Source organism: Podarcis gaigeae (genome assembly GCF_964106915.1).
Source record: "Podarcis gaigeae genome assembly, chromosome: 16".
Classification (NCBI taxonomy): Eukaryota; Metazoa; Chordata; class Lepidosauria; order Squamata; family Lacertidae; genus Podarcis; species Podarcis gaigeae.
The window spans coordinates 8876415-8897209 of NC_139693.1; the positions used below are offsets into that span (position 1 = coordinate 8876415).

General features: G+C 49.7%; 1 protein-coding gene across 2 annotated transcripts in view; it reads left to right on the forward strand.

Annotated features, from left to right (window-relative positions):
- ATP8B2 (ATPase phospholipid transporting 8B2) overlaps positions 1–20795 on the forward strand; it is a 60924-nt gene that overhangs the window by 13504 nt on the left and 26625 nt on the right. For both annotated transcript variants that reach the window (XM_083715539.1, XM_083715538.1), the window contains 10 exons: positions 2157–2270; positions 2441–2539; positions 4292–4353; positions 5694–5766; positions 8158–8228; positions 12352–12431; positions 13399–13557; positions 15563–15651; positions 16355–16551; positions 20029–20237. In XM_083715539.1, the coding sequence (XP_083571665.1) occupies positions 2157–2270; positions 2441–2539; positions 4292–4353; positions 5694–5766; positions 8158–8228; positions 12352–12431; positions 13399–13557; positions 15563–15651; positions 16355–16551; positions 20029–20237 (1153 nt within the window). The remainder of the gene's footprint in view (positions 1–2156; positions 2271–2440; positions 2540–4291; positions 4354–5693; positions 5767–8157; positions 8229–12351; positions 12432–13398; positions 13558–15562; positions 15652–16354; positions 16552–20028; positions 20238–20795) is intronic.

Consider the following 20795-nt stretch of genomic DNA (forward strand, 5'->3'; position numbering starts at 1 on the left):
ATACACACACAGACACACACATATATATATATATAAAATAAATTGTGTGTGTGTTTTCTGGGAAGGGAGGGGTGGTGGTGGAACAACCCACTTTTCGTGGCAGGAACACGAAATCCGTGTTGGTGGGGCAGAGAAGGGGCGTGGGGCTGCGTTTATACCCCACAAAGAGGGATGTGAAAGGGGTGAGCTTGGTTTTGTGGGGAGTTAGGTACAGAAAAGGAAGAACCCAGACCTTTTTTTGGGGGGGTGGAGATCAGAGGTGATGGTGGGCTCTAGGGATGTGGGTGTAAATATTTAAAAGGCTAACCCACGGTGTAGTGGTTAAGAGGGTAGGACTCAGGGCTGGGAGAGACCTGGGTTCAAATCCATGAAGCACACTGGGCGTGACCTTGAGGCAGCCGCTGCCTCTCAGCCTAATTTGCCTCACGGGGTTGTTATGAGGATTAAATGAGAAGTGGGAGTATTTTGGATTAAAATTTCCTTGGAAAAAATGGGGGCTATAAAAGTGAGAAGTAAATAGTTTGTTGTTGTTGTTGTTGTTGTTGTTGTTGTTGTTACTACAACTACTATTTGCACTTTCTGGAATGATGCACAGAATGAAACACAGCCATCCTTTGAAATCTGCAGTTCCCTGAATTTTGCAACGTCGTTCTCCCAAACTGAGCGTACCAAAATGCACATGGAGTGTGCCTTGTAAATTTTACTTCAGCAAAAACAGCTTACAAAGATGCATATTCCGTTACAGAACATCCTTTTTCAGAACTTTGGTGAAATTGCACACAAAACCCCCCGTTTTGAGTTAGGAGTATTCTGCGCTAAAGCCCGGATGAATTTTCAAGGGAACTCTGAAACAAAACCCACAAACGAATGTGGAAATGTGGAGAATTGGAACTAAGATTGGAAAAAGATGAGAAACTGAGACGGAATCTGATTCGCCCATCCCATATGGGGAGGCGACTTCTGCTCAATATTTTTTTGGGAGGATGTGGGGGGTTTGCGGGAAATCCCAGGAAACCTTGAGCTGCTCTTCTGCTTTCTGGAAGCTTCTTCCCACACCACTGCCCTGCTTCTGACTGGGCTTGACCCCTCGTATCTTGGCTAGGGTGTGTCTGTGAATAACTTCCTGTCCGGGGACAGCAGCCCAGCTCAGAGGTTATAAATAGAGCGTTAAGTGTGGAAGGCAGACAAAGAAACTTTGGGATATTTTTTTCCTCTTTCTGGAGCAAAGGTGGAGAGAAAGATTTTGAGTCTTTACCCTCCAACAGTAAGTTGTGTTCCTAGTCCACACGCACATTATCCCCACAGCCTTTTGCACATCCTAGTGTGTTGAATGGTAACTAATAAAAATGGCAAAGCAGTGCAGCTTTATTCGTCAGGGAATTAACAAGGAGCACAGGGCGTTTCGCGGGTGGCGCTGTGGGTTAAACCACAGAGCCTAGGACTTGCCGATCAGAAGGTCAACGGTTCAAACCCCCATGACGGGGTGAGCTCCCATTGCTCGGTCCCTGCTCCTGCCAACCTAGCAGTTCAAAAGCACGAAGTGCAAGTAGATAAATAGGTACCGCTCCTGCGGGAAGGCAAACGGCATTTCTTATTTCTGCATGGCAGGGGGTTGGACCAGATGACCAACTCTACAATTATATGAATTCTACAATTCTCCAGGGTTTCAGGAAGGGAGTCTCTCCTAACCTTACTGGGAACGGATTGAACCCGGGGCCTTTTGCACGCAGAAAGCAGGCCTCTGTTCTGACGTCCTTTCCAGCTGCTCCTTCCACCAACATAAAAAATGTAGTTGGTAGTCCTCACAGTTCTGGGGAAAAAAGGGGGGCTGATTTAAACAGGAACGTAGGAAGGCGCCTTATTCCGAGTCAGATCGCCTCTGAGTCCACCTGCCTCCATATTGTCTGCACGGACAGGCAGCGTCTCTTCAGGATTTCTCTTCCTGGGACTTGAACCCGGGTCGTTCAGCATGCCAAGCAGACGCTCTGCCAGCTTCGACGGCTCTTCCCCAAGGGTTGAAAACAGGGCGGAGAAGATCTGTTGGAGGAGTTTTGGGGTGGGGGACTGGTAGGAAAGCTGGCCGTGGGGCAGAGCGGAGACGCGCGCTCCCCGCCATTTTGCCATCTAATGTTGTTTCCTTTCCTCTCTCCCCGCAGAGTAACTGCATCAAGACGTCCAAGTACAATGTGGTCACATTCCTGCCCATCAACCTTTTTGAGCAGTTCCAGGAAGTGGCTAACACCTACTTCCTCTTCCTCCTTATTCTCCAGGTGCGGCCCGTTCACGGCACTCTCATATTGGGGCAAGAGGGGAATTTGGGAGGGTTAACGTGGGCGGCATTTTGGTTTTGAATAGTGGTGGAGGAGACACCTTAGAACCACCCTGCCGCCTCTTCTTCCCCTGCCTTCACTTACCCTCTCGCCTGTCTTCCTCCACTCAGCTGATTCCACAGATATCCTCCCTTTCGTGGTTCACCACCATAGTGCCTTTGGTTCTTGTGCTTACCATCACGGCGGTCAAGGATGCCACCGACGATTACGTAAGCAAAGGGGGGGGGGAGCCTGGCAGAGGGGAGAGGGGAGACCTGGGTTGGGGCTGCTGGCGATTTGGACCGCTTACCGGTGCTTTGCTGAATTTCCAGAAATCACATCCTGCCTTTTTTTTGCCGTGGGACTCGCGGGATCATACGGGGCAGTTCCTTGGAAGGGGAGGTCAACCATCCAGGCGCTGGCCAAACCCAGACCTGCTTAGCATGAGGCAGCTGTGTGATACAGCAGCAAAGAAGGCTAACGCAGTTTTAGGCCGCATTAACAGAAGTCGAGTGTCCAGATCAAGTCATAGTACAGCGGTACCTCGGGTTAAGTACTTAATTCGTTCCGGAGGTCCGTTCTTAACCTGAAACTGTTCTTAACCTGAAGCACCACTTTAGCTAATGGGGCCGCCGGGCCGCCGGAGCACGATTTCTGTTCTCATCCTGAAGCAAAGTTCTTAACCCGAGGTAATATTTCTGAGTTAGAGGAATCTGTAACCTGAAGCGTATGTAACCCAAGGTACCACTGTACAGCCATACCTCATGTTACGTCCGCTTCATGTTACTTTCTTTCAGGTTACTTCCCGTGGCGACTGGGAAGTACTGGAAAGGGTTATTTCCGGGTTTTGCTGCTCACGCATGCGCAGAAACGCAAAATGACGTCACGCGCATGCGCAGAAACGGCAAATTGCAACCCGCATGTGCGCAGACGCGCCACTGTGGGTTGCGTTTTTTTCATGTTGCGAACGGGCCTCCAGAACGGATCCCGTTTGCAACCAGAGGTACCACTGTTCCGCTCTGTTCTGCCTTGGTCAGACGACACCTGGAATACTGTACCCAGTTTTGGGCAACGCAATTTAAGAAAAATATTGACAAGCTGGAAGGTGCGCAGAGGAGGGCAAGCGAGATGATCAAGGGTCTGGAAACCAAGCCTTAGGAGGAATGGTTGAAGGAGCTTGGCATGTTTAGCCTGGAAAAGAGACTGAGAGGAGATATGATAGCAATCTCCAGAAGTTGGTTTTCTGCTGCTCAGAGCGTAGGACCCAAACCAATGGATTCAGACAACAAGGAGAACTTTCTGACTAGGGTTGGACTTAGATGACCACCGGGACACCTTCCAACACTATTATTCTACCTGGAGATTTAACCCAGAACCTTCTCTACTCAAAGCAGAAGAATATAAAAAGGCATAAGAAGATCCTGGCTGCTGGATGAGGCCCATGGCTCATCTAGTTCATAGAATCATAGAATCATAGAGTTGGAAGAGACCACAAGGGCCATCGAGTCCAACCCCCTGCCAAGCAGGAAACACCATCAGAGCACTCCTGACATATGGTTGTCAAGCCTCTGCTTAAAGACCTCCAAAGGAGGAGACTCCACCACACTCCTTGGCAGCAAATTCCACTGTCGAACAGCTCTTACTGTCAGGAAGTTCTTCCTAGGTGGAATCTTCTTTCTTGTAGTTCAGCATCCTGTTCTCACAGTGGCCAACCAAATACCTCTTGGGAAGCCCGCAAGCAGGACCTGAGTGCGAGAGCAGCTCTCTCTACTCTGCGATTCCCAGCAAGTGACGTTCAGAGGCATTTTGCCTCCGACAGTGCAGGGAGAACATAGCCATTGTGACTAGCGGCCCCTGATCGCCTGACCCTCCTCGATTGTGTCGGGGGACCTTCCTTTCATTCTGCATCACGGGGTTGGGCTAGATGACCCTTGGGTCCCTTCCAACTCTTAAGATTCTGTGATCTCGCTGTCTCTCTGCAGTTTCGCCACAAGAGTGACAACCAGGTGAACAATCGCCAGTCTCAGGTGCTGATCAATGGGATGTGAGTATTACCACGGCAACTGCGGATCGGTGGTGGTTGTTGTGGTGGATTTCTGGGCGAGGGGTGGGAAATCTGTTAGACCAGCAATGGGTGATGGGAATCCTGTGGCCCTCTGGATACGCCTGGACTCAAAACACCCGCTTCAGCCACCCAGCATGGCCAGTGATTTTTTTTTATATATATATATATTTAAATATAATAATATTTATTCAGGTTTTTTAAAGATTACACAGAGAACATAAGAAAACAAAAAACAAAACAAAAAAACATAATACAACACAAAACAGAAAAATACAAAGAAAAAATACAATCATTAAAAAAGAAAAAAAGAAAAAAAAATTAAATCCTTTGCATAACAACTTCCCAGCATGGCCAGTGATCAAGGAGGAGGATGTGAGTTTGAGCCCAGCAAAATTTGGAGGGCTGTGGGGGGTCACGCACACACACACACACACACACACACACACACACACACCAGGGTGGTTGGTGGCCATTGAGAGTGATGGATAGAAGGCAGGGAGCCCAACAGTAGGAGCAGCTGGAGCATGTGATTGGTGGAGCTGGAGCGTGTTATTGGTGGAGCAGGAGCCTGTGATTGGTGGAGGAGAAGCCTGTGATTGTTAGAGCTGGAGCCTGTGATTGGTGGAGCTGGAGCCTGTGATTGTTAGAGCCGGAGCCTGTGATTGGTGGTTCCCCATCCTCGTGTTAAAACAAGTGTTGGGAATGCTGGACTGCAACTCCCATCCTCCCTGGCCATTGACCGTGTTGGATGGGGTGGGAATTCCAACTTTAATGGAGTGGCAGACGAAAATGTTTGAATACATAGAATTGGCAAACATGACTTATAAGATTCGGAACCAAAAAGTAACCAAGTTTGAAGAGGAATGGAGTAAATTCGTTGAATGTATAAGGAATAATTGTAGAAGCTTAAAGACTGTAGCAGGGCTAATATAAATCTTGTGATATGGACAGAATGTAAATAAGAATCTGTAAGAGTGGATGTTAAGTATGAAAACCGATGGAGGGAAGGAGGGAAGTCCGGGCGTGGTGGTAAATAAGAAGACACAATAATGTTGAATGTAAGAGTATATATTTTATTTATTCTTGTTTTGGAAAATCAATAAAAAGCATTAAAAAAAAAAAAGGCCGTGTTGGCTGGGGCTGATGGGAGTTGTAGTTCAGCCACACCTGGCGGGCCAGAGGTTCCCCACACCTGATCGAAGTAAATATATCTTAAGTGATGGGGTTGGGCTTGTTTGCCTGTTTTCATTTGACACACCTCCTTTTTCTCCACTGCCAACCCCCTCTCCCCAAATCTTCCCCACACCTGGTCCTTACAGCCTCCGTCAGGAACAGTGGATGAATGTTCGCGTTGGTGACATCATAAAGTTGGAGAACAACCAGTTTGTGGCGGTGAGTCCTAGACCAGCCCCGCAGTCCTGTTTGCCCCACTTAAGCTGAGTGAGACCCACTAGTACCTGCAAGTCTGGGAATGAAGGAAAGGTCTGGTGAGCCATGTTGGGGAAGGGTGAGTAGAGCCACCTGCCTTGCATGCAGAAGGTCCCAGGTTCAGTCCTTGGCTTCTCCAGGTGGGTATGGTAACTCTCCCTGCCTTTAGAGCTGCTGCCAGTCAGTGTAGACAATACTGAGATGGATGGACTGACTTGCACTAAGGCAAGGTAAAGGTAAAGGGACCCCTGACCATTAGGTCCAGTCGTGACCGACTCTGGGGTTGCGGTGCTCATCTCGCTTTACTGGCCAAGGGAGCCGGCGTACAGCTTCCGGGTCATGTGGCCAGCATGACTAAGCCGCTTCTGGCGAACCAGAGCAGTGCACGGAAACGCCATTTACCTTCCCGCTGGAGTGGTACGTATTTATCTACTTGCACTTTGAGGTGCTTTCGAACTGCTAGGTTGGCAGGAGCAGGGACTGAGCAATGGGAGCTCACCCCGTCACGGGGATTCGAACCGCCGACCTGATCGGCAAGCCCTAGGCTCTGTGGTTTAACCCACAGTGCCACCCGCGTCCCTTATAAGGCTCTTGCTTATATCCCTATTGCTTATGTTCCTCTTAAATCACACCTTTGCACTGAACCATGAGGACTGGAACCTTAGTTTCTTTTCAGGGAAAGGACTATATAGCACCTGCTCTGCGTGCCGAAGGTTCAGTCCCCAGTGGCATCTCTGAGCAGGGCTGGGAGCTGTTCCCTGCCTGAAATCCTAGAGAGCTTCTGCCAGTCAGTGTAGACAATACTGAATTAAATGGACCAATGGTCTGACTCAGTATAAGGCAGCTTTCTGTGTTCCTAAATTATAACGTAGCCTATGTGGTCCCTATACAGTGGTACCTCAGGTTAAATACGCTTCAGGTTACATACGCTTCAGGTGCAGACTCCGCTAACCCAGAAATAGTGCTTCAGGTAAAGAACTTTGCTTCAGGATGAGAACAGAAATTGTGCTCTGGCGGCGTGGCAGCAGCAGGAGGCCCCATTAGCTAAAGTGGTGCTTCAGGTTAAGAACAGTTTCAGGTTAAGAGCAGCCCTCCGGAATGAATTAAGTACTTAACCCGAGGTACCACTGTACTGAGAGATTAGGACAGTGGTTCTCAAACTTTTTCTTCTGGGCCACACACTCATAGTAAGAATTTGCTTGTGCCACACCATTTTTTAATCAATGAGAAATACACTGTGAAGCAAAGAGCAAAACAAACAACTACTAGCAGTGGTTGATTTGTAATGTGGAACACAACAACTTTATAATATGATCGTAGGACGTCCCGAAAGTATAAAACTACACAGCCACCTAAGAACATGACTCATTCCCAAAATATAATTCTAAATGATCCTCTTACATACGTACCTTAAGTATGTATACAAACTCAATGAGAGGTGTGAGCTTGCCTTTGCCGGGTAATCTCATGTATATTAGGTCTAATTTGAGACAAACAAACACTCATTTCCTCATCCACACAAAGAAACCTTTCTCTTTTCTGATATTCCCATGGCTGGGGCAACTGAAGAAGATGGGCGGGGTATAAATAACAAAATTGTTTGTCAGAGTTGAAAATCCCTGATCACAGCAACTGTAGAATAGCCAATGCTCTTGCTCTCGTTTTGAAAATACATTTATCCATAGTCTGCAAAAAAGAGAAATTATTTTTATACTATACCATGGGTAGGCAAACTAAGGCCTGGGGGCTGGATCCAGCCCAATTGCCTTCTAAATCTGGCCTGTGGACGGTCCAGGAATCAGCGTGTTTTTACATGAGTAGAATGTGTGTTTTTAATTAAAAATGCATCTCTGGGTTATTTGTGGTGCATAGGAATTCATTCATATTTTCCCCCCAAAATATAGTCCGGCCCACCACATGGTCTAAGGGACGGTGGACCGGCCACCTGCTGAAAAAGTTTGCTGACCCCTGTACTATACTGTACTGTACTATACTATATAGTACCATGGATAGCTCAGTCAGTGGAACATGAGACTCTTAGGTGGAATCTATACACATATTAAAAAATGCTGTGGAAATTCTTTTTTAAAAAACGTTTTGAAAAATACATTCAATTTGGCATAGCTCACCGTCGCCATCTGGTGTCACTTTGGAAAATTGCATTTGACAACATATTAAATGCATTTGACTTCTTCTCTCCCCCCCCCCCCCTTGCCAATACCAGTGTTGTGCGCTATACTCTTTGAGAAGATTAGGAATATAAAGGGTGCAGTCTGCACGTTTGTGTGAATTCAGGCACAGCCTCTGTGGCTGATATTTGCTGCTTTAGCCGCTTCCCTCTTCTTCTCCCCCCAGGCTGACTTGCTCCTCCTGTCCAGCAGCGAACCTCACGGACTTTGCTACATCGAAACGGCAGAGCTGGACGGGTGAGTACTGACCCCATTTTCCATGCTTTTCCCTCAGCAGTTGAGGCAGTTGAGGGGGCTGTCTCGGAAAGTGAGCCTTGCGCTATTGGGTTTACGCATTGAAGCAGGTGTCTGCTCAATTGGATGGGGGTCTCCGTCGGGCTGGGACTGCTAGCATGGTATAGTGGTTAAGGTGCCAGACTGGGACCTGGAAGAGACCAGGGTTCAAATCCCCGCTGAGCCCCGAAGGTTGCTTGGGCCAGTCTCAGCCTAACCCCACCTCACAGGGTTGTCGTGAGGATAAAATTGGGAGGAGGGAAAACCATATATACCAGGGAGAGATTGGTTGGCTATCCGTCCTGGATGCTTTAGTTATTTTATACAGTGGTGCCCCGCAAGACGAACGCCTCGCAAGACGGAAAACCTGCTGGACAAAAGGGTTTTCCGTTTTGGAGGCGCTTTGCAAAACGAATTTCCCTATGGGCTTCCTTCGCAAGACGAAAGCCCATAGGGAAATCTCCGGGACAGCGGGGAAGCGCAGCGCGTCTTCCCCACTGTCCTCGGACCTCCTTCGAAGGCTGGCGGTGGGGCGGAGAGACCTCCTCCTGCCGCCAGCCTTGGGATGGCTGTCCTGAAGACTTGCGGTGGGAGGAGGGTTTTCCTTCCCACTGCCAACTTTCAGAATGCTGTTCTGAATGTTGGCGTGGGGAGGAAAAACCCTCCTCCCACCGCAAGCCCCGGGAACAGAGGAGAAGCACTGCGCGCCTTCCCCTCTGTTCCCGTACCTGTCTTGAAGGTTGCGGTGGGGAGAAAAGCCCTTCTCCGCACCGCCAGCCTGGCAAGCGGTCTCCATAGGAACGCATCAATGCATTCCTATGGGAAACCGTGCTTCGCAAGACGAAAAACTCGCAAGAAGAAAAAACTTGCAGAACGAATTAATTTCGTCTTGCGAGGCACCACTGTATTTTATATTTTATTTGAATGAATTTTATTAGACCAGTTCCAGCCCACATACAATATCAAGGAAGTCATAAAACACGATAGGGATACATTTGAATTTGCAATTAGGTATAGCAGGGACAATACAGATTTAGCAACAGTTAAAAAATATATAAATTACAACTTAGTATATTTTATTTATACTCTGCTCATCTGGCTGGGTTTCCCCAGCCACTTCAGGCAGCTTTACAGCACATATAAAACATAGTAAAACGTTTTCTATTTGAGATTCATGTGTTGTGGGGGGGGGTCAGACTAGATGACTCTAGGGGTCCCTTCCAACTCCAGAATTGTATGATTCCTACCACCTTGGAGTTCCTTGGAAGAAAAGGCGGGATATGCACGAACTAAATGAATAAAATGATACTTTATTATTCCCCCCCATAAAATCATTATATTGCTTAATTCTAAAAACAAAACCCCAAAGCAGTTTACAAGAGGAATAGAACAATGACAAGAAAACATTTAAAAGCAACAATTTGAAACCTCCAAAAAATAATTTAAACCGATAAGCTGAAAACCAAATTGAAGCACATGTCAGTGTTCCACATGTCTGGATAGACTTGCTTAAATAAAAATGTTTTTAGTGAAGGTGGCTGGCTGTTGTCAAAAGGCAGGGAGTTCCATAGGGTGGCTGTTTTTGGCATGTCAGCTATTTTTATTCCAAGGCGATCCGAACCGCTTACCTAGTTCATTTCATTCATCCCATTTATGTACTGCTTACGTTTAAACAGAGTAGGACACGGGTGGCGCTGTGGGTTAAACCACAGAGCTAAGACTTGCCGATCAGAAGGTCAGTGGTTCGAATCCCCGCGACGGGGTGAGCTCCCATTGCTCGGTCCCTGCTCCTGCCAACCTAGCAGTTCAAAAGCATGTCAAAGTGCAAGTAGATAAATAGGTACCGCTCCGGCGGGAAGGTAAACGGTGTTTCTATGCACTGCTCTGGTTCGCCAGAGGCGGCTTAGTCATGCTGGCCACATGACCCGGAAGCTGTATGCCAGCTCCCTCGGCCAATAAAGCGAGATGAGTGCCGCAACCCCAGAGTCGGCCACGACTGGACCTAATGGTCAGGGGTCCCTTTACCTTTACATATGTTTAAACAAGGCTCTTCACAGTTATAACTCAGGTCCAAATATATATTAGAAAAGAATAGAGAATTTCTACGTTCTACAAAATGCCGTTGACAGCAAAACAGAACCTCAGCCTTTCAATCAAAACATTTTAAAAATTTGCCTGCCAAGCGGTTTTTAAATCGGCAAACAAATGGGAGCGAGCTCAGCGGAGCCTCCCTGTTCAGTCACAGTCTATATCAATGTCAGTTGCTGGTGGAGGAGGTTGGTAAACCAGCTGGCACTTGGCTGTAGGCTTTTCTGCCTGCCTTTTGGACTTTCTGGAGACATCTGTGAATAATAATAATAATAATAATAATAATAATAATAATAATAATAATAAATTTATTATTTATATCCCGCCAACAAAACACTAAAATACAATAACCTATTAAACATTAAAAGCTTCCCTAAACAGGGCTGCCTTTAGATGTCTTCTAAAAGTTTGGTAGTTATTTTTCTCTTTGACATCTGGTGGGAGGGCATTCCACAGGGAGGGCGCCATTACTGAGAAGGCCCTCTGCCTGGTTCCCTGTAACTTGGCTTCTTGCAGCGAGGGAACCGCCAGAAGGCCCTCGGCGCTGGACCTCAGTGTCTGGGCTGAACGATGGGGGTGGAGATGCTCCTTCAGGTATACTGGGCTGAGGCTGTTTAGGGCTTTAAAGGTCAGCACCAACACTTTGAATTGTGCTCGGAAACGTACTGGGAGCCAATGCAGATCTCTCAGGACCGGTGTTATGTGGTCCCGGTGGCCACTCCCAGTCACCAATCTAGCTGCCGCGTTCTGGATTAGTTGTAGTTTCCGGGTCACCTTCAAATGTAGCCTCATGTAGAGCGCATTGCAGTAGTCCAAGCAAGACATAACCAGAGCATGCACCACTCTGGCGAGACAGACTGCGGGCAGGTAGGATCTCATCCTGCGTACCAGATGGAGCTGATAAACAGCTGCCCTGGACACAGAATTGACCTGTGCCTCCATGGACAGCTGTGAGTCCAGAATGACTCCCAGGCTGCGCACCTGGTCCTTCAGGGGCACAGTTACCCCATTCAGGACCAGGGAGTCCTCCACACCTGCCCGCCTCCTGTCCCCCAAAAACAGTACTTCTGTCTTGTCAGGATTCAACCTCAGTCAGGATTCAACCTGTGAGGAGCAGGACACTGTGCATCTTGGATCCCTTCATCCTGATCTGGTTCTTACCGTGCCTCTTTTCATTGGGGGTAGGCTTGAGTGCAAGGACTGCCCCCACCCGAGCAGGAATCCAGGACCTAGGCGCCTGGGCCTGCTCCTTGGACCCCCCCTCAATGCTTAATCATAGAATCCTAGAGTTGGAAGAGACCACAAGGGCCATCGAGTCCAACCCCCTGCCAAGCAGGAAACACCATCAGAGCACTCCTGGCATATGGTTGTCAAGCCTCTGCTTAAAGACCTCCAAAGAAGGAGACTCCACCACACTCCTTGGCAGCAAATTCCACTGTCGAACAGCTCTTACTGTCAGGAAGTTCTTCCTCATGTTTAGGTGGAATCTTCTTTCTTGTAATTTGGAACCATTGCTCCGTGTCCGCTTCTCTGGAGCAGCAGAAAACAACCTTTCTCCCTCCTCTATGAGACATCCTTTTATATATTTGAACATGGCTATCATATCACCCCTTAACCTCCTCTTCTCCAGGCTAAACATGCCCAGCTCCCTTAGCCGTTCCTCATAAGGCATCGTTTCCAGGCCTTTGACCATTTTGGTTGCCCTCCTCTGGACACGTTCCAGTTTGTCAGTGTCCTTCTTGAACTGTGGTGCCCAGAACTGGACACAGTACTCCAGGTGAGGTCTGACCAGAGCAGAATACAGTGGCACTATTACTTCCCTTGATCTAGATGCTATACTCCTATTGATGCAGCCCAGAATTGCATTGGCTTTTTTAGCTGCCGCGTCACACTGTTGGCTCATGTCAAGTTTGTGGTCGACCAAGACTCCTAGATCCTTTTCACATGTACTGCTCTCAAGCCAGGTGTCACTTTTGCCTAATGCTGCTTTTGCCTCCAGGGAGACCAACATGAAGGTCCGTCAGGCCATCCCAGTGACGTCAGAGCTGAGTGACACCAGCAAGCTTGCACACTTTGATGGTGAGTGGGGGGGGAGGCATAGTTTTGCATGGGACACAGAGCATGCAGGTTTTCCTAACTGGCCCTCGGGACACCCCCTCCCTCCTTGCATGTGTTTTCCCCTGCCTGGGCCGACAGTCCTTCGTCTCTTGGGGCTGAGAAACGCTCCCCACCTCTGGTTTGCCTGGTGCCACCAGTGCTTTGCAGGTTGCAAAGGGCCGGGTCCCTGCCCCAGGTAGCTTACATTATAAAATGCTGAGGGAACAGGTGGAGGGCAAGGGGAGCATCCTCAATAAAACTCCAACCAGATAAGTCTCTGCCCCGAGGATCTTCCAGATCTGAAGTTTCGTTGAATTGGAAAAGAGACTGAGGGCAAGGTGATGATGATAATAACAATGATGATGATGATGATGATGATAATTAATAATAATATTAATAATTAATTAATTAATTTATTCCCTGCCCATCCAGCTGGGTTTCCCCAGCCACTCTGGGCAGCTCCCAACAGAATATTAAAATCACGATAAAACTTCAAACATTAAAAGCTTCCCTAAACAGGGCTGCCTTCAGATGTCTTCTAAAAGTCAGATAGTTGCTTATTTCCTTGACATCTGATGGGAGGGCATTCCACAGGGTGGGCGCCACCACCGAGAAGGCCCTCTGCCTGGTTCCCTGTAACCTCACTTCTCGTGGTCAGGAAACTGCCAGAAGGCCCTCGGAGCTGGGCCTCAGTGTCCGGGCTGAACGATGCGGGTGGAGACGCTCCTTCAGGTATACTGGGCCAAGGCCGTTTAGGTGTACCAGGAATAGCTGAGCTTCCTCTTCCTCTTAGTCTCTCATTGGCTCTGGCGCCACCTGCTGTTGGGCTCCCTGCCTGCCACCCAGTGGGCACCTCCAGCCTCTGCTCACTGCACCCAGCAAAATTTCCTAGCTTGGAGGAAATGCAAGGCTGGGGAATTTGTTCTGAATTGATGCCTTTCGACTTCAGGGGAGGTGATCTGTGAGCCGCCCAACAATAAGCTGGACAAGTTCAGCGGGACGCTCTACTGGAAGGACAGCAAACACTCATTGAGCAACCAGAACATGCTGCTTCGTGGCTGTGTCCTCCGCAATACGGAGTGGTGTTTTGGCCTTGTCATCTTTGCAGGTGCGTGAGGTTATTTTCAGCTTATTTCAGTTTTCCTTAAAGCGCTTGATACCCTGCTCTTCAGCCAAGGAGCCTCCCCACCCCCAAAACCAGCCTGCCCTTCGGTGCACAATCTGGAAAGACCCGACACGCTGCGATGGCCTGGGACTCGGGCTCAGACTCGGAACCAGAGGAGTCTCAGTCTGCACCGGACCCTTTGCCTCAGGCATCATCTCAGCGGCGTAGCGTGGGTTGTCAGCACCCGGGGCAAGGCAAGTAATTTGCGCCCCTAACCTGCCGCCGCTGCCAGCTTCTTCTTGCTGCTGCCTGGGCTGGTTGGGTGTGGTTCTCTCCCGTGCTCAGCGCTGCGCTGGGCAGCCGCTGCACTGTCCCTCCCCCAGATAGTCCCTCCCTCGCTCTCTCTCCGCTCCGCAACGCAACACACGCCTGGCACCCTCCCCCTCCACAGTGGGCGGCGACCCGGCAGCTCGGATCGGATTTGCACAGCCAGCACTGCATTGAGAGAGAGTGAGTGAGTGAGCCAGGTAGGGGCAGAGAGCTGCGAGTGCGAGCGCGCCCCCCCAAATGTTGCACCTGGTGTGGCTAGCACCCCCTGCACCCCCCACGCTACGCCACTGCATCATCTGAACCAGGTCTGGGGCCTGAACCTGAAGAGTCCCAGTCTGCACAGGTCCCCCTGCAACAAACACCAGCTGGGCCGAGTCATGGGCCTGAGCCTGCCGTGGCTCCAGAGGCGGGGATGACCTCGTTGCCTCCAGCTGGGCCCTACTGGTTGGGTCAGGGGAGGCTGAGGCGGCCCCTGGGTCTAGTAACCCACCGATGTCTCCCGAGCTGCAGAGACTGAGGTCTGAGAGAAGGAGAGACCTGAGTGCTCGCAGGAGGAGTGCTCACCTTTGGGCGAGACAGGGAGGTGAGTCGCTGGGGGATCAGGACCGGCCGTTACCCTGACAAAGATAAAAGGCTGTCGGACCCCGCCCCAGGTTGTGGGAGCAACATGGCTGTTTGCTAGAACCTGCCTGAAATCCTGTGCCTGACCTTGCCTGGTTTCCTGCCTTGGCCCTGTCGGACTGACTCCCAGGGGAACCTTCGGATTCTGGTCCGGTCCTGGACCGCGTTTCACGGGTTACCCCCTGGGCTCAGCACACACACACAAGGAAAAAAGGAGGGGGGTTATTAGCCCTCCCTCACTTGATCTCTCATGGTCTCCTGAAGCTCCATCAGGATCTGGTTGAAAAAACGAAGAATTTTTTCACAAGGTCACAACAATGGGGGAAAGTCAGTGCCCCCCAATCCTTGACTTATTTTTTACATTTCATTTCATGGAACCATAAAATTGGAGAGTTGAAAAGGAGCCACAAGGGTCATCTAGGCCAGGCAAGTCCAACCAGTCGATCGCAATCTACTGGTCGATCGCGGGATGTTCCTGGTTGATCCTAAGCGATTGTTAGCTCCCCCGCCCACCCCCCAAAAAAAGGATAGGAAAGGGGGAGAAAATGCTCAACAACCATGGTCTCTCCCCCTAACAAAGATAGTTGGACGTGCCTGATCTAGGCCAATGCAGAAAATCTACATTGTTACGGGTGCAAGTCCTCAAAGCAGTAACTGCGGTACCTTGGATCTTAATTTGTTTGGGGCTTCGTAACTTAAGACAAGGACCTGGGGCCTGGCTCAGGAGTAGATGGGCAGCCAGCGCAAATGTTTTAAATTCTGGAGTCACATTACAGTGGTACCTCGGGTTACAAACAACTTGGGTTACAAACACTTTGGGTTACAGACTCCGCTAACCCGGAAGTAGTACCTCGGATTAAGAACTTTACCTCAGGGTGAGAACAGAAATCGCACGGCGCGGTGGCAGCTGGAGGCCCCATTAGCTAAAGCGCGCCTCAGGTTAAAAACGGTTTCGGGTTAAAAACGGACCTCTGGAATGAATTAAGTTCTTAACCCGAGGTACCACTGTAAATCACATCATGTTCCTCCTGTATGTTTATTTCTCTGGCTCCTACAGGCCCGGACACCAAACTGATGCAGAACAGCGGCCGCACGAAATTCAAGAGAACGAGCATTGACCGCTTGATGAACACCTTGGTGCTTTGGGTACGTAAAGCTCCCTTCTCCCTCCCTCCCTAGAATTCTAGAGTTGGATGAGACCCTCTGAGGGTCATCTAGACCAGGGATCAGCAAGGTTTACTGGCCGTGGGCTGGATCACTCCCATGGAGATTTTCCGTGGGCCGGACTGGCGCAGCGCCAGAAATCACGTCTGCGCATGTCCGCAGCGCTGGAAATTCCTTCTGCACATGCCCAGACACCGGAAATCACACCTGTGCAGAAGCGATTTCCGGCGTCTGGACATATGCAGACGTGATTTCCAGTATCTGTGCATGCGCAGACGTGATTTCTGGCGCCGCTTGGTGAGTCCCCGCATTGCGCTGCACCGGTTTAGTGCAGCGTGTGGGGGACTTGCTGAGTGGGCGGCTCAGTTTCGGGGCAGCTTGTGGGTTGGTAAAACGGTCTTTGTGGGCTGCATCCGGCCCATGGGCTGCACGTTGCCAACCCCTGATCAACCCCCTGCGATGCAGGAATTCTGCCTGCAGCTGTCCCTGGGTGGGCTCGAACCACCAACCTTCTGGTTAACAGCCGGATGCATTGACCCGTTGCGCCACAGGAGGGCTCCTATCTCTCCATGGTTTTTAAGCAAGGAGTCTCCCCTCCTGTTCCACCTGAGCATAGAAGATCCTGCCCTCTCTTTGTGTGTTTTCTTTGTCTGCTTTTAATACTCCCTGTTCCTTCCCCCGGCAGATCTTCGGCTTTCTCGTGTGCATGGGCATCATCCTGGCCATCGGCAACTCTATCTGGGAGTACGAGGTGGGCGCCTGCTTCCAGATCTACCTGCCCTGGGACGAGGCGGTCGACAGTGCCTTTTTCTCTGGCTTCCTCTCCTTCTGGTCCTACATCATCATCCTGAACACGGTCGTCCCCATCTCCCTCTACGTCAGGTATTTTGGGGCACTCTCATCCCCCTCCCACTGTTTTTGTCGCCCTTAATAATTCCTAGTGATTATGGGATGTGCCTTTCAATATTCTCAGTAGCTTACTTCTCCAATAAGGGGGTAGTAATATATTAACGCGGGTAGCACTGTGGGCTAAACCACAGAGCCTAGGACTTGCGGATCAGAAGGTTGGCAGTTCGAATCCCCGCAACGGGGTGAGCTCCCGTTGCTCAGTCCCTGCTCCTGCCAACCTAGCAGTTCAAAAGCATATCAAAGTGCAAGTAGATAAATAGGTACCACTCCGGAGGGAAGGTAAATGGCATTTCCGTGCGCTGCTCTGGTTCGCCAGAAGTGGCTTAGTCATGCTGGCCACATGACCCGGAAGCTGTACGCCGGCTCCCTCGGCCTATAGAGTGAGATGAGCGCCGCAACCCCAGAGTCAGCCATGACTGGACATAATGGTTAGGGGTTCCTTTACCTTTACCTTTAATATATTAACGGGGTACAGGCCTGACATACAGTTGCCTTGACTTGTTAAAAAGGGCCTGTGGTTAACCATGGTTAATCTTAGCCATGGTTAATGTTAACCATGGTTAGGGAAAACATGCCAGCTTCATAAACTAGGGTTTGGAGGTAGCTTGCTTCTGCTGCACATGGTTTCAACTGACGGTAATCTGCCCGGTTTTGGATGTCACGACAAACTGCAAGGTGTCTAAAATGAAAGCTAAATCTCCCATTCTCCTCCTTGCAGACAGAAAGGGTCATTGAAACTGATCCTTCTGCAGCTTCTTGCAGGCACAGCCCCTATGTCATACAGGTCAACAATCCTTGCATCGACCCCTGTAAGACATGGCCAGCATTTATTACACCCCTATTACAGATGGGGAAGGTTGAGGTCGAGTGACTTGCCTAGTGCTTCACCTCCAACGAGTTCACAGCTGAGATTGCAACTGCAGCTTTTGCTTATGAGCTGCTGTCCCTGAATCCTCGATCTCGTCCCAGAGTCTTTAGACAGGCAGTGTCCGGACCGTTGAGGTCCCTCGAAACCAACCTATAACTTCAGGAGGAGACAGAATTGAGAGTTAGGATCCTCCTGGTGGTGCAGCGATGAAACTGCTTGCAGCTTTGCAAAGCTAAGCAGGGTCCGGTATGGTTCCAAGTTGGATGGGGGACTGTGCGTTGAGTATTCCTGCATTGCAGGGGGTTGGACTAGATGACCCCCGGGTCCCCTTCCAGCTCTGTGATTCTAAAAGAGGTGAGCAGGCAGAATTTTAGGAAGCGGGCATCTGATGCTATTATCAGGAACGATCTGACCAGTTTTATCTCTCCCACCTTCTCCTAACGATGCCTCTGTCATACACATTTAGTATCTCCTGATCGCTCCACTGCCACATTCCTATTTTTTGATTTCATCTTATTTTCCCCCTGCCTTTCTGCCTGCAACCCTGCTATCTGTGTCTGTTCTTTTTTTGTTGTTGTTGGTTTAATTTCTCTTTTTCTTTTGAATTCTTCAGCACGAATTTCTCTTTCTCTCTCACACCCTTAGCCCCCAGGTAAGAGCATGCGCCGCCACCCGAAATCCTCTTCCCGCTTTGCTTGGGTCCTTGCAGCTTACGGTGAGGTAGGGGGTGAGTGGGACGTCCCGTTCCATAACATCCTGTGAGCTGCATAAGGGATGTAGCTTAGTGGTTACAGCATGCAGAAGGTTCCAGGTTCGAATCCTGGCATCTCCCAGGTGCAGATGAGAGCATCTCCTGCCTTAAAACCTGGTGAGACTCTGCCAGTCAGTTTTAACAGTGCTGAACTGGATAGATAAATGATACACCAATATAAGGCAGCCTAGTTCAGTTCCACAAGCAATTATTTTTAAGGGAAGGCCATAGCTCAGTAATAGAGCAACTGCTTTGCTTGCCAAAGGATCCGGGTTCAATCCCAGTGACATCTCCAGCTTGCACAGCTGACACACAGGGAAGCAGCTTCCCTGCCCATCAGCTGAGCTGGTCAAGAAGACCCCCGCTGTCCCTCTGGATTGCACAAGCCTGGGGGGCAGTGGGGCTTGCTCATGTGTTAAGCAATGAGGCCTCCAGCTCGCGAGAAAACCTTTGGACTCTGTGGAGGGTCTGCTCGCAAGCCAGGGCATGTGGGTGGCGCTGTGGTCTAAACCACTGAGCCTCTTGGGCTTGCCGATCAGAAGGTCGGCGGTTCGAATCCCTGCGATGGAGTGAGCTCCCATTGCTCCGTCCCAGCTCCTGTCAACCTAGCAGTTCAGAAGCACACCTGTGCAAGTAGATAAATAGGTACCATTGTGGCGGGAAGGTAAACGACATTTCTGTGCGCTCTGGTTTCCGTCACGGTGTTCCGTTGCACCAGAAGCGGTTTAGTCCTGCTGGCCACATGACCTGGTAAGCTGTCTGTGGACAAACGCTGGCTCCCTCGGCCTGAAGCAAGATGAGCGCCGCAATCCTACCTTTGACTGGACTTTACCATCAGGGGGTCCTTTACCTTCCTCGCAAGGCAGTTGGACTCTCCAGGGTGCTCCCCATTTCCAGGTTCCTGGTACTGCAAGTGTGCACAGTTGCATGCAAAAATGTCACTTGTAAATGGGGAGTAGGGACGCGGGTGGCGCTGTGGGTTAAACCACTGAGCCTCTTGGGCTTGCCGATCAGAAGGTCGGCGGTTCGAATCCCCGCAACGGCGTGAGCTCCCGTGGCTCGTTCCCTGCTCCTGCCAACCTAGCAGTTCGAAAGCACGTCAAGTGCAAGTAGATAAATAGGTACCACTCTGGCGGGAAGTTAAACGGCGTTTCCGTGCCCTGCTCTGGTTCGCCAGAAGCGGCTTAGTCATGCTGGCCACATGACCCAGAAGCTGTATGCTGTCTCCCTCGGCCAATAAAGCGAGATGAGCACCGCAACCCCAGAGTCGTCCGTGACTGGACCTAATGGTCAGAGATCCCTTTACCTTTTTTAAATGGGGAGTTGGCCTGTGCTAAGTTAGATGGACCAAATGACCTGACTCAATATGAGGCAACTTCCTGTTTTTCTATAAGGTATAGTCTGCTGTCTTTCCACCCCTTCCCCAAACCCTGGTAGGGGAGAGCGTTTAAGGCCTGCGACTAGCCGATTCCGAGATCTTCCTCTCATTTCTCGGGACTTCTGTTTGTTTCTTCGTTCATTCTTCAGACTTCTATCTCGCGGGCTCAGAGCAACTTTTACACCCGCCTGTCTGTAAATCTGTGGTTTTGAGGAGCCTCCAGGCAGGCGGGGGGGGGGGGGTTGGTGGATCTCTCCAGGCCCTGGGCCCAATCCAGAGGCAAGGAATCCTTTCCAACTTGAGGGCCTTTCTGGGCATGTTTTTGAGGGCCACGTTCCAGTGGTAGTCTGGGCCAGAGGCAGAAAGAGAGAGCGGGGGAATGAATTTTACCTTGGTGCAGTGGGCTGGTTTCTGTCCCTGCGCTAACCTCTTCCTCCTCCCGTGTCTGCGCAGCGTGGAGGTGATTCGCCTTGGGCACAGCTACTTCATCAACTGGGATAAGAAGATGTATTGCGTGAAGAGGTGCACGCCGGCCGAGGCCCGGACCACGACCCTCAACGAGGAGCTGGGGCAGGTGGAGTACATCTTCTCAGACAAGACGGGCACCCTCACCCAGAACATCATGGTCTTCAGCAAGTGCTCGGTGAACGGGCGCAGCTACGGTAAGCCAGGTGGCCCAAAATGCAGGCACCGGGTTCGAAACCAGTTTTGTTGTCATTATGACTAGGGTTTTTTTAAAAAAAAAAAATTAGTTGCTGATATTGCTTCTTCTTCTTCAAATTATTAGTTGCTGTTATTGGTTCTTCTTCTTCAAATTACAGTGGTACCTCGGGTTACATACGCTTCAGGTTACAGACTCCGCTAACCCAGAAATAGTGCTTCAGGTTAAGAACTTTGCTTCAGGATGAGAACAGAAATCGTGCTCTGGTGGCGCAGTGGCAGCAGGAGGCCCCATTAGCTAAAGTGGTGCTTCAGGTTAAGGACAGTTTCAGGTTAAGAACGGATCTCCGGAACGAATTAAGTACTTAACCCGAGGTACCACTGTATTAGTTGCTGTTATTGGTTCTTCTTCTCTTTCAAATTATTAGTTGCTGTTATTGGTGGTTCTTCTTCTTTTTTTATATATAGAATATTTATTAAGATTTTTTATAATAATACAATAAAGATAAAAAGAAAAAGTAACAAAAATACAAAATAAAGAAAATTAAAAAACACACAAA